General features: G+C 25.9%; 1 protein-coding gene across 2 annotated transcripts in view; it reads left to right on the top strand.

Moving 5' to 3' along the window:
• The window catches only part of Dg (Dystroglycan), an 81,354-nt gene extending 68,363 nt beyond the window's left edge, over positions 1–12,991 (top strand). For both annotated transcript variants that reach the window (XM_075359823.1, XM_075359824.1), the window contains exons 15-16: positions 1,535–1,837; positions 7,280–12,991. In XM_075359823.1, coding sequence (XP_075215938.1) covers positions 1,535–1,837; positions 7,280–7,876 — 900 coding nt within the window. In that variant the 3' untranslated portion in view covers positions 7,877–12,991. The remainder of the gene's footprint in view (positions 1–1,534; positions 1,838–7,279) is intronic.
• Positions 12,992–13,263: the final 272 nt, after the last annotated feature.

Raw genomic sequence — 13,263 nt, forward strand, 5'->3', positions numbered from 1 at the left:
ATTTATTTTTACTATCTTGACTATTATTAAGTGTGCACATTAAAAAATTTTTGTTTTAATGGCTAATGCTAGTATTTATATTCCTGTTTCTCTTATTCAGTGTAATTTGGATGTTGCGCTCTCCATTGTTAATATTCTATAGTACTTTAACATTGATATGGATATATATGAAATGAATAAATAAATACTGGTATGAAAACTAGAAAATGCTCAAAACCTATTTACAAAAAAAAAAATTTAACATGGAATACCAAATGGTTGTTTCAGTTTTTAAACAGTCATTGTCAGCTGATACTAAAACAATTAATATATATAAATACTGACACTTAAAAGAAAAATGATAATTAAATATTACAACAATAATAATAATAAATAAATAAATAATAGTTATGAAGCACTAGGGACAGGTATTTTTATATGAGTGTATAAGAGTAAAATAATAAGATAAAAAGTAAAATGTTGACTGAAAATGATAAAATATCATTCTAGACATTGATTAAAATGTCAAATTAACTTACAAATAATGTAAATTACTGAACTTCCAACTGAAGTTGCCCATCATGACCTTATACACAGTCTTTATTGCCTTGAAAATGATCACAAAATTAGTTTATTAGAAACCAATTTAAAAAGTGTTTAAAAAGTGTAAGTGTAACATACAGAAATTAGGTAGTTGCAAAATTCCCCAAAATTGTATATAAGGCTAGGGGATATTTCCTTGATCGGTTTTGAGATTCATGCTGTCTATTGTGCTTGAGATAAATTGCTATCTTATTCAACCTTATATAAGGGCATGTAGTAGATCTTGGTGAGCAATCTCAGTTGGAAATTTTAGCTGTTGAACTGTTTCTTTTTCTTCAGTTAACTTAATGCTTTCAATTGGGGTTATTTAAAACTGAACAATCTGTAGTCAACAATAATTTTAGTTTTGTAAGCCTATTGATACTTGTTTGTAGTGTTTCATCAATATTGTTCTTTATTTGTTAATTATTCTTTTCATATTATGTTTTATCATAATTTTTTTTAAGTATGTTTTTATGTATTCCTAAAAATTCACCACTATCTACTGATTATGTTTGTATTTACTATCAGAATGGTGACCTTGGTGTAGATTTTAATTTTTTTTTGTAAATAGTTTTTTAATATTTTCCATTGTTTGAATTAATTAATGTGTTTCAATAACCATTTAGCATAGCTCTTTCTTTCTATTTAATATATCCTGTCTGTAACAAAGTTGTTTTGAATGTCAGTCAGCTGTTTTCAACTAAACAGTGGTTATATATATATATATATATATAGTGTGTGAATTACTGTAGTTTTTCGGGTGATGATAATGTGAAAAAGTGTTCTTTTGTTCACATTTTTAGGGTGTTGTTCACCCTTAAAAAAACAACAAACCATTTTGTTTTTATTGATGTTTCACTTTTGTAAAGTTATTTAAATTTAAAAAAAAATACCATAAAATTTTTTACTTAACTTTAATGTGTTGTATAGTAATGAGATCATTTGTTTTTAATTTTCTTATGTCTTATAGGTATGTGAAGATAATGGTGGATTAACATTCACTGATGTTCTTGAGGTTATTGTATATCCAGCAACTAAAAGACCTTATAATGTTGAGTTTAGTATGACTCTTAGCATGCCATTTGAGAAGTTTGTTAATAGCCCTGCTAGTCAAAGGTATTTTATTGAAAAACTCGCTGAACTTTTTGGTGATAAAAATACCTCTGCTATTGTTTTAAGTGGTAAAGCTCCTGGTTCTACTATTGTTACTTGGCACAATCGCACTTTACCTACTGATTATTGTCCAAATTCAGAAATAAAGCCTCTTAGACAGGTTTGTGTTTATTTTATTACAGTTATAGATTAATATGTTTTTTAAAGTTATGCTGTTTTCTTTTTTATTGCACTAGTATATTCAAATCTTGTAGTTGTATTAAAGGTGATAAAAAATAACATAAGTTTAGTAAAGTTACAACAATTATCTTGATAAGATATGGCATGAAAACAGTAGATTTTTAGTTTGAAATATGAATCCAATGTTAGCTGGAAATATAGGTGGCGGTATTTAATAAAATATTGTATATGAATATAGGTTTATTAATAAATAAATAAATAATTAAATTCACCAGATCTGTTCAATAAAAGGTAAGAACACTCACTTATCTGCTGTAGCGTTTTTACAGCTTTAACTCCATTGTCAGCAGACAAAGTTTTACAAATTATACAATTATAATTAAAATATATAGTTAGAAATATGATTTTCTTTTTAAAAAAAAGTATAGTTGAAATTTTAAAATTTTTAGTATGAATATATACTATTGTCACATTAAAAAATTTGTATATCCACCATGGTAAGATAAAGAATAGTATTTATCAAGTTACTCACTCTTTACTTCAGGTCTGCCAATTTAATCAATTTATTATCAAATTTAATTTGTTTATTTTAAGTCTACATTTATTTTGGTATTTATTAATATTTATTTAATATATAATTTTTTTTATTATTAGTTACATCTAAAATTTGTAAATTATTATTGTGTTTGTATATATATATATATATATATATATATATATATATATATATATATATTATTTTGTAAATCACTTCTTTTAAAACCATATTCTTCTGTACCAATACAATTTAATTTATGTTTAATAGATCAACCCAAGTACACAATAATTGAAATAGGATTAAGCAGAAGCACTTCTGCAAACTTGATTTGCATCATCAGCTGCATTACATTTATATATATATTTCAAAAAACATCATAACCTCACAATATGTAATATATCACTTATTCATTTTTTTTTTCTTAGAAATATTTAAAACGAATTAAATTTTATTAAAGTCTTTTAAATTAAATTTATTTTATTATACTTTAAAAACTTTTAAATTAAAAATTATAAATCGAAACAAGATGTAAAATAAAAAATAAAAATAAAAAAATACTGTTTAAAAATTATAAAGATTAATTAATTAAAATTGATATTAAAATTAAGTTAAAAAATTAAAATGTAACATTTTTTTTTACACATGTGCACAATGTGATGTCAGTATAAACAAATAAATTAAAAATCAAAAACTTAAGTAAAGTAAATTTTTATGCTAACTGTTTCACTGAATTTATTTTACTAACCAGGTTGGAAGATTAATTACTTAACATTATTATCAAAACAGATAGTGGTGATATCTACTGCAGCTTTTATAATAACATCTAGCAGTCTTCATACTCTGTCTGAAGGTTGATCATATTAAATATATTCTTACGTTAATATATATATATTTCTGACCTTTCTAAAATGTCAGAACCCTTCTTATTCATATCCATATTATATTTTTTAATTTCTAGTATTTTTAAGTTTGCCTGAATATTCGATATTGTGCACTTATTTTTAATCAAATGATCTGATACAAATGAAAAACCCAGCTTACCTTTTTTATAACTTCTAGAATGTTCCATGAATCTGGTTTTAAAAGATATAGTGGTTTTACCAAAATAAATATGATCACAATCAATTCATTCAATTTCATAAATACCACTCAAATTGTATACATAAGAAGGATCATTGCGTTTATTACTTGTTAGGTGCTTTATTATGTGGTTATTCGTCTGGTATGCGAGTTTAAACTTTTTATTATCATAAATTATTATAAAGTAGATAGCACCACTGTCTGTTTTGATAATGTTGAATTAATCTTCCAACCCGGTTAGTAAAATAAATTCATTGAAATGGCTAGCATATAATTTTGCCTTACTTAAGTTTTTGATTTTACTTTAAAAGGTTTTAATTGTTAATTCTATTTTTGATATAATTTTAACTTGTTTATATTGACGTCACATTGTGCACATGTGTAAAAAAAATTGTTACATTTTAATTTTTAACTTAATTTTAAAATCAATTTTAATTAATTAATCTATAATTTTTAAACAGTTTTCTTTATATCTTAAATCTTAGTTTGATTTATAATTAAAAATTTTTAATTTAATTTAAAAGATTTTAATAAAATTAATTAGTTTAAAAAATGTCTTAACATAAAATATAAATGAATAAGTGATGTGATATCATATATTATGAGGTTATGTTTTTTGATATATATATAATTTTTGATATTATATATAATTTCATTATATATAATGAAATAAGCTAAATAATTTTATTTCAATTATTCTATACGTGGATTGATTTATTAAACATAAATTAATAAATTAAATATATATATACATATACATATACACTGAGTGATATTTAAGTATGGAAACAGCTTTATACTGCATATCTGAGAGGTATTTTTTGTTGGAAGAAAGAATTGGGGTCTACATAGTAATCTGCATTATATGGTGGATGTGGTGGATTATATGGTGGAACTTTTGTCCACTATCTTGGATCTGCTGTATTAATTTTTTAAATAGGAAGGTGGACTTACGACACATGATTTCAATTAAAAATTTTAAAGAGAAAAACATTGGTGAAATCTGTTTTTCTGTTAATGTCTTTCATTATTGAGTTATATCAGCATTCAAATTTGCAATGAGAGAAATCGAGTTAACAATTAAATGAAGTAAATCGCATTGCATGAACAATTTTATTGCATTTCATATTCATACTGCATACAATAATGAACTTTAAACAGTGTTATAATGTTGATAATAGTAAACAATAGCTAATAATTAACAACACAACAGATTTAATGGCTACATCAACTGATATTTATTTTCTAAATAAAAATTAACTTCCAGTGTTAATATCAGCTGATATTTTTTACTTGATTGTATGTCAGCGTATAGTAATATGGTATTTGGTATTTTATTGGTTTATCAGGTTTATATGCATTTTTATTTCCTTTTTTATTAAATATGTTAGTGATATTTGTAGTACTGTTGTTATGGTGTTTAAAAGTAATATATTTATTATGTGTAATATGGTTATGCTGTTGACTATTATTATTTTTATTACTGCAATGTATTAATGTGGTCTTTTCTTATATATTCATATTATTTAAATATTTATTAATTAATTTATCAATAATATTATTATATCCATTTATATTTGTTATATTTTTTTATATATTCAGTTTCTTTATTTTTTTGACATCATTATTGTTAACATATATGTATGACGTATGGAACATGTTTCTGACAATATTGATTTTAAATAATCAAGGCATTTTAGATTCTTTGTGAGATGTGTATGTGTATGTATTATAGTTTAGTTTCCTATATTATCTCTTACAATTTTATTATTTATTAATTTAATGTATGTCCAGATAATGCTGGGATTTTTATTTAATTCATTTGTAAATTTTTTTGATTGTAGTTTATTATTCATTTTCCCTTTAATGAATTTCTTTTGTTCTTTTAAAGTAATTGGTTATTGTAACACTCTTTGAACAGAACTGCTCAAAGAATTCCACATAAAGAATTCTGCTTTGATGAATTCTGCATGAACATAGATGTACCCTTTTGATATAATCCCAGTAATTTTCTATGTAGAATATAAATCTATGTTTTCAAAATTATGAATGACTGATTTTCATAGTTCTTGTAAATTTTTTAAGCAACTAAATTAATGAGTTTTTGTGACTAATCAGTTGCTAATCTTTTCAATGAAGTTATTTATTCATTGTTATGAATGGAGCCCATCTTAAAAATATGTTTTTGGCTTAAAAGGTAGCTTTTAAAGATGCATTTGTAGACCACTGAAAAGATAATGCCACCAATAATTCCAATGAAAAAGGTGTAGCTAATTAGCAGTGAAAGAACTATCTCTATGTAGTCTGAAAATTATATGTGTATAATTTTTAATAATATGAGGTATATTTATAAAGTAAGGACCATTAGCTTATATTTAAATATTAGCGAGTCTGAACACGATTTCACGCAAGCAAGGCCATCTATCGGCTATTTATGAAGCCACTGCAGTTGTTGTTTTGATTTGGTAGTTGTTTGCCTGCTGGTGAATGCAGATCACAATATCCATGATAATCGTTTCTCCCGCCAGTTGTGAAGTGCACGCTGTGATTGGATTTTTGTGTGCAAAGGTATCTTCAGCTGTTGAAATTCATCGGGTGTTGTGTCTAGTGTTTGGACCTACAGTAATGAGTGAAGGAAAGGTTCACAATGGTGTCGAGACTTTAAAAATGGCCACACAAATGAGCATGATGAAGAGCAGAGTGGCAGGCCCAGTATTCAGACCGACGAAATTGTTGAACAAGTGAACAGAAAACTGCAATGTGATCAGCGATTATTGACGTTAGTGCTCTGGCTGATGAATTTCCGCATGTTGGATGTACCTCTATCTACACAATTGTCACAGAAAAGCTCAGATATCACAAATTGTTTGCAGGGTGGGTACAAAATGCTCACCAACCAACACAAAGAGCAAAGAATGTGCAGTGGATGAGTGTTTTTGGACCGCTATTGACAAGATGTAGATGATTTATTTTCCCAATTGTTATGGGCGACAAGACATGGATATCCTACACCAATATAGAATCGAAACAGCAGTCAGTGCAATGGCGCCATTCAAATTTTCCAAAACCATAAAAGTTTAAGCAATCTCCATACTAGAGTTGAAAAATATTGGCTACTGTTTTGGGAGGAAAAGGGAATCATTTTAGTTGATTACAAAGAATGTGGATCAACAATTACATCTGACATGTACTGCGAAATGTTTACCAAATTGAGACGTGCGATCCAAAATCAACGACACAGGAAACTGTCATCCAGTGTAATCCTCCTTCATGACAACATGTGTCCTCACACTCTTGCCTTAACCAAGAAGAAGATTTGAGATTTTCATTGGGAACTTTTTGACCACCCTCCATACAGTCCCAACCGCGCATCTAGTGACTACTTCTTCTTCTTGCATTTAAAAAAGTGCCTTAGTGGGCAATGGTTTGAGAACGATGATGAACTCAAGACTGCCGTTGTCAGTTGGTTCAGTTCCCAGCCGGTGAATTTCTATGCAGAGCAATTAAAGAAATCTGGTGGAGTGTCACGAAAAGTGGTTAGAACCGAATGGCGATTATGTGGAAAAATGAAGTAGATAAGTAGTAAACTAAAACTGTAAGTAAAATCCTTTTATCACGAGTTAATTTTTTTTAATGACCAAACAGCCCTTACTTTATGAATATACCTCGTATTAAGCTGATATCTCGTTTCATTATGGTTTTAACAAAACATTTATTTAATAAACCTTTGTTATTATTTGTGTAGAGATTTCTAAAAGTAGCTTCAACATTGTGGTGTCTTATTTATTTATTTATTATTTCTAGATTCTCCTGGGAGATGATGAAAGAGTTTCTGTCAGAACCAAGGCAATTATGGGTCCAGAATTTGAAGTTTTGGCTGCTAGTGTGACTCCAACAGGTTTATGTGAAGGTGTTTTAACACTGACCTATATACCACCAGAAACTATTCCATTACCAAATGATGAGATAAGGCCTGTATCACACCCAGAAGAGTATTTAATAACAGTTGTTGTACCAGCTGTTGTTATAGCTACCATGTTAATATGTGCTGGATTAGTTGCATGTATATTATATCGAAGACGTAGAACAGGTAAAATGAGTGTGGGAGATGAAGATGAAAGACAGAGTTTTAGAAGCAAAGGTATTCCTGTTATATTTCAAGATGAATTAGAAGAAAGACCAGAGCCAACAAATAAAAGTCCAATAATTATGAAAGAAGAAAAACCACCATTACCGCCCCCTGAATATCAACGAAGTCATCCTTCACCGGCCACAGCTTTGCTATCTGATACCGAGGATTCTCCGTACCAGCCACCTCCACCGTTCACTACTAGTAGAGATACTAGTAGACCTAAGCCGACCCCAACTTATCGCATGCCACCTCCATATGTGCCTCCCTAATGTTCATAAATTATCAAAACAACTCATCTGACCAAAGAGAGATGTCATAAATTATTATTATTATAATCAATTTAAATAGTAATATATTATTACTTATGTGTATGTATATCAATCAACCACTTGGTGCCTTTTCAGGACCATGGCTTTGTTCTTCATATCTACAAATACTGTTTCTACTTTTAGTTGTAGTTATTTAAAAAGGAGTTAACGTCTTTTCCTTTTCTTATGTATTTCAATATTTTTTAAGGTTTATAATTTAGAATTTTCTTGTCATAAATAGGTAGTTAAATAACAAATATTTAGTCATTAACTTGCAGTTTTAAAATATATTAACAGGTATTATATTGTCAACTAGTAATTTTCATTTTTCTTATTTTATAACAATAATAAATAAACGAGTGAGGAGATACAATTAACCAATTTTCTAGTATTATATTTAAAGAAAGAAACAGTAATAGTTTGATTATTTTTTTTTATGTATTTGGTTATTTCAGCATCCACATCTTTTAATAATTGTTATTATATTATTATTATGGAAGCCTTGATTTTACATGTTTTGATCTCATGTTAGGCATTTTACCTGTTATTTTTTTATTATTTTCCTTTATTTGCTACTAGTTGTAAGTAAATATTGTTTACACCCTTGGACTAGAAACACCTGATTTAAAGGTTTAATTATCTTAAACATTTGTTGGATGTAAAAGTAGTGTTTGTTATCAGCTTAATACTTTTTCAGTACCATATTTATGTTTGCATTCTTGATCTGGTATACTTGTGAGTTAAGGCAGTTTTCAAATAATTAATGTTGAAAAGACAGCAGAATCATCAACATGAAATGAAAATATTGTTTCTTATACTTTTTGTAATACAAACTGTTTTACCTTTATGTCTTACTGTTCCTTAAATGAAACAAAAAACAATTCAAAATTATTTTTATTTCCATTGCAGTTGCAAAAGTTGTCTGTGCAATTTAGTAATTCAATTACAATTAATTATTCTCTAGTTAATTTTCGTTTCAATAAAAGCAGGTGTACTCAATTTTTATTGATTCTTAATTTAATAATAAATGTAATGCATAAGTATGAGAAATACTTGAATGTGATGGATTAAAAAAAAGCAATATTCTCTAGTTTTACTTAAGTATTGTATTGAAAACATTAAGAATTTTGTACAGTACAAGACCTTAATGTTTTCTTTTAAAATACCTGATATTATGCACTGTTTTCTTTCTCTAAATTGTAATTATAAAATCAATTTTTTTACAGAAGCACTTTATCCTTTTAAATTAATATCTGATTCCTCTTAACAGTAATTCAATTAATTTTTTCTTTGGTCATCTGACACCATAATACCCAACAGATTAGTTTGATTATATAATTGGTTTATGTAAGAAATATCTTAATAAAATCATAATTTTTATTGAATTTTGGCGCATTCATATACCAGTAGAGATGTATAAGAAAATTATATGTACATTGCAGCTATGACAAGAAGGCATAAAAAAAAAGTTTGTTTTCTATTTAACACCTGTATAACAATATCGTTTGTACAGTTAATGGCCACTGGCTTGTGGTCATATTAACACTGTTAAAATACCTTATAAAGTGTTATGTAGTTTTCTCATTCATTATTCACAGATTCTGTTTTGACATCGTCAGTCAGGTGAACTTTAGTTGTTCTTGTTTTAAGCAGATAAATGCAAGAAGCTCTTGTATGAAGCAAGAAGTGCCCTTCTTTTATGTGTTTTAATATCCAGACAAATTAATCTATGCTAAAAAAGAAAAGAAATTGGTGTTTGTTATGATATTAACTATGTAAAATGTTATTTGATAATTTTTTTCTTATAATTTATTTTTTATTGTAACTTGTTTAAACTGTTTAGAAATGTATTAAAGGTTATAGATATACAATTAGCTATCTTAATTGATACAAAAATGTTTCATTAATTATACGTAATGTTATTTTAGGCCAGTAAATCTAAAGTGCCATAATGTTTATGATTTTGGTGTTTTATAGTATCATTAATAACTGCCTCAACTTTTTCAATAATTTTTTATGTAATCTTTTCTATCTTAATAATAATGATGTAATGTTAGACAGAGGTAGTTGTGTGGTAGATTTTAGTTATTAGAAGAAATTATGCAAAAAAGAAAAAGGGAAATTTTGTATTACGTAAATCAAATATCTTTTTTTATGATTTTATTGCGAATGAAAAGTTGGTTACATTAATTATTCTCCATAATACAAAGAAAGCTTGTGAAATTTCTATTTCATATCAGAGAACAGTGAAATTAATATTTACATCATTAAGATTTTTATACAAAGAAGTTTATTTATAAATCATGTATCAAATTATATTTTTTATGTGGGCTGTAGACTTTAAAGAGTAATTTAATATTTAAAAATTGTATTTCAAGTCACCATTTTTATTATTATTATTTAGTATAAAAAGATGTCTGCAAATTGGTCATAGTGAAAACTATTTTTAATATTCAATGAATACAATTCAGATAAAAAAATTATATATATATATAAAATAGGACATATCGATCCATAATTTTTCCAGAACAGGTAGTTTACATTTTTGGTTGGTAGCTATTGAATGGATTTATTTTATTTTTACTCTTAACAGTATCAGTGTAGCTAAAACTCAGATAAAACTCAAATAAAGCAGCTAATGATGTAGTTGTAATATTTAAATACAATATATTCCATTAATTTTATCAGTGAGAGTCAAAAGAAAGCAAGATGTAATTAATTAATTAATTGCTGGAAAAGATCCAGTTACCAGAAATGTAATTTATTTTTAAATTTACATTTCATGAAGTGCAGTGTTTTTTACCAGTAGCTAACATTTAAAGGTATTTTTCATATGAAGGAATCTTCTTTTTTATCTTCCTCATAAGAAATCTGTAGTCAGTTTCTTTAGCTGCATCCATCTATGTTAATTTTGACCTCATCATTATAGAATCTCCGCAGTACCAGAAAAATTTTCAGTTATATTTAAAGACGTTAAGTTCAGTTGTAAATTTAAACATCTGCTTTCTGGTTGTATGTTATTATAGCTAGTGAAACATATAATTACTGGAGAGATTAAATAATTATGCGTGATCTGATAAGTATGATCTGATAAATATTCTGGTAATGAATTCATTTAGTTATTACTTCATGAATTACATTTGGGTAAAGTGTGATAAATTTTATTGATTTCATTTATTGTGATTTTTTTTTCTATAAAAGACTGAATGAGGTCATCATTGACAGTTTAGGATCAACTGCTGTAAACTTCACCGTGAATTTTTGTATTGGTTTCATTTAATTTTAGGCAATATTCTTGTGATTTATTCCTTCTTTTACATCTTCAAACATACTTCATATATCTGATATTAATTTCATATTTCTTTGTAATTAATGTATTTCAATTTGGTAAATACATCATGGTGTGTGCTTTGTAATTCTCAGAATTTTAAGATTACAGAATTAAATAATTATAAATTAATTAATTGTTTATTAGTTATAATTATTTAAATAATTGTAAAGATGCACTAACATAATCAGTAAATTTAACAATATTTGATGGTAAATGAAACTAATTTTCTATTATTCATGAACTTGATGTGACCACCTTTGTTATCAAGTCACCACACTTGCTGGATCTTGCTTTCCAAAAAATTTTCATAAGCGAATTGACCTAAGTTTTTGGGTTACAGACTGACTCCTTTTTATGATATTATTTAGGATGAGTTAAACAATTTATAATTATACTTTTATATTAACTTTTGTTGTGAATATTTCAAACAGCTAAATTTTTGTAAAATTGATTGTTAACTTTCTAAATCAATTTGTAGCATCTATTCTTTACTTATATTTTATTAAATTTTAAATAAATTATTTATAAATAGTGTATATAAAACATAAAGACAATAATAATAATCTTTTCCTTTATTTATTTTTAAAACTATTTAAAAGAATGATTTTGCAAAACATAAAATTCATTTTAAACAAACACTATGTAAATAAATTAATGTATTTTTCTTTTATTTCTTTATGTATGTATGATATTATAATAGCATTACCACTGCCTAGGGTAAGAAGTGTTAAAATAGTTATTAAAATTTAACATTAATTACATTAATCTATGTGTCATAGGATTTTTAATATTTATGGATAAAATAAATCGTTATTAAAAAAAAAAAAAAAACTTATATACTTAATTTTTATTTATTTTTGTGTATGCATGTGAAGTGTTTGTAACTGTAGTGTGCTTGTGACAGTAATGTGTTATTGGTGACTGTAGTATTTGTATTGATATACGAATTGATTTAATAAATTTTTGTATTACTATTCTGTGGTTTAAAAAATATGAGTGTTGTTTTATTGTTATTATAGGTGTTTATTAATTAAAATGTATGTCATAATTTACAAACTTTCTTATTTTTTTACTGCTCTTAATTCCACTTTTTTTTATTTGTGTAAGTAGTTAATAGATATTTTTATATCTGTAATCAGTTGTATCTTAAGCTGTACTTTAAGGGATTTAAAAATCTTATTCCAGTAAGCATTAAAAAAAAAGTGAGATCACTTTTATTTATTTATTTATTTTTAATTTGAATGCTTAAGTGTAAAATAAATAAACAAAATTACGTTTTATTAATGGTGCTTAAGGTTTTTAAGTTAAATATCACGTTTTATTGTGATACGTTTTTACACTTGCTCCTAATATGATGCCTCCTCAATGTAATTATATATAAGTAGATATTCTGAATATTTATAAATTACTACTTTTTAATCATATCATTTGTTCAACATTTTCATAAATGTGTAATTTAGAACATTTCATGCTTGGTGACTTTTCAATCGGCTATATTATTTATTGTTGATAATAATATTGCTTACTTATAAATTATTATTTTCACTTACAAGTTTGTCATTTAGCCTTATAGAGTATTATGTTATTTATAGAAATGATCACACATGAAACCTTTTACTTTTTACCTTTTTCTTCCATTCTACCTTTAATCTTTCAAGTAATCTCTATTATTTTTTTTATTTGTAAAGTTTATTGTTATGTTACCACATTAAACTTTGATTACAAAGTTATTCATAGTGAAGCTATTTTTTGACTTGTTCCTTTACATTTATTATTAGCTATCTCATAATCTCTGAATTTCAGAAAATGATGCTCTTGGAGATAACTGTTTGATGAATGAATATTTATAACACAGATATATAAATATTCATTCATCAAATTATTTAAACTATTAAAACAGTTTTAATTGATTTTTCTAGTATTCATTTATTGTCTTTATTATTTTAAAAGAAAGTAAAATTTAATGTTTTAGGAAGCTTTATCAAATATTGAATAACATTTTGTATATATTTTAAAT

Source organism: Lycorma delicatula, chromosome 3, assembly GCF_047948215.1.
Source record: "Lycorma delicatula isolate Av1 chromosome 3, ASM4794821v1, whole genome shotgun sequence".
In the NCBI taxonomy this organism is placed as follows: domain Eukaryota; kingdom Metazoa; phylum Arthropoda; class Insecta; order Hemiptera; family Fulgoridae; genus Lycorma; species Lycorma delicatula.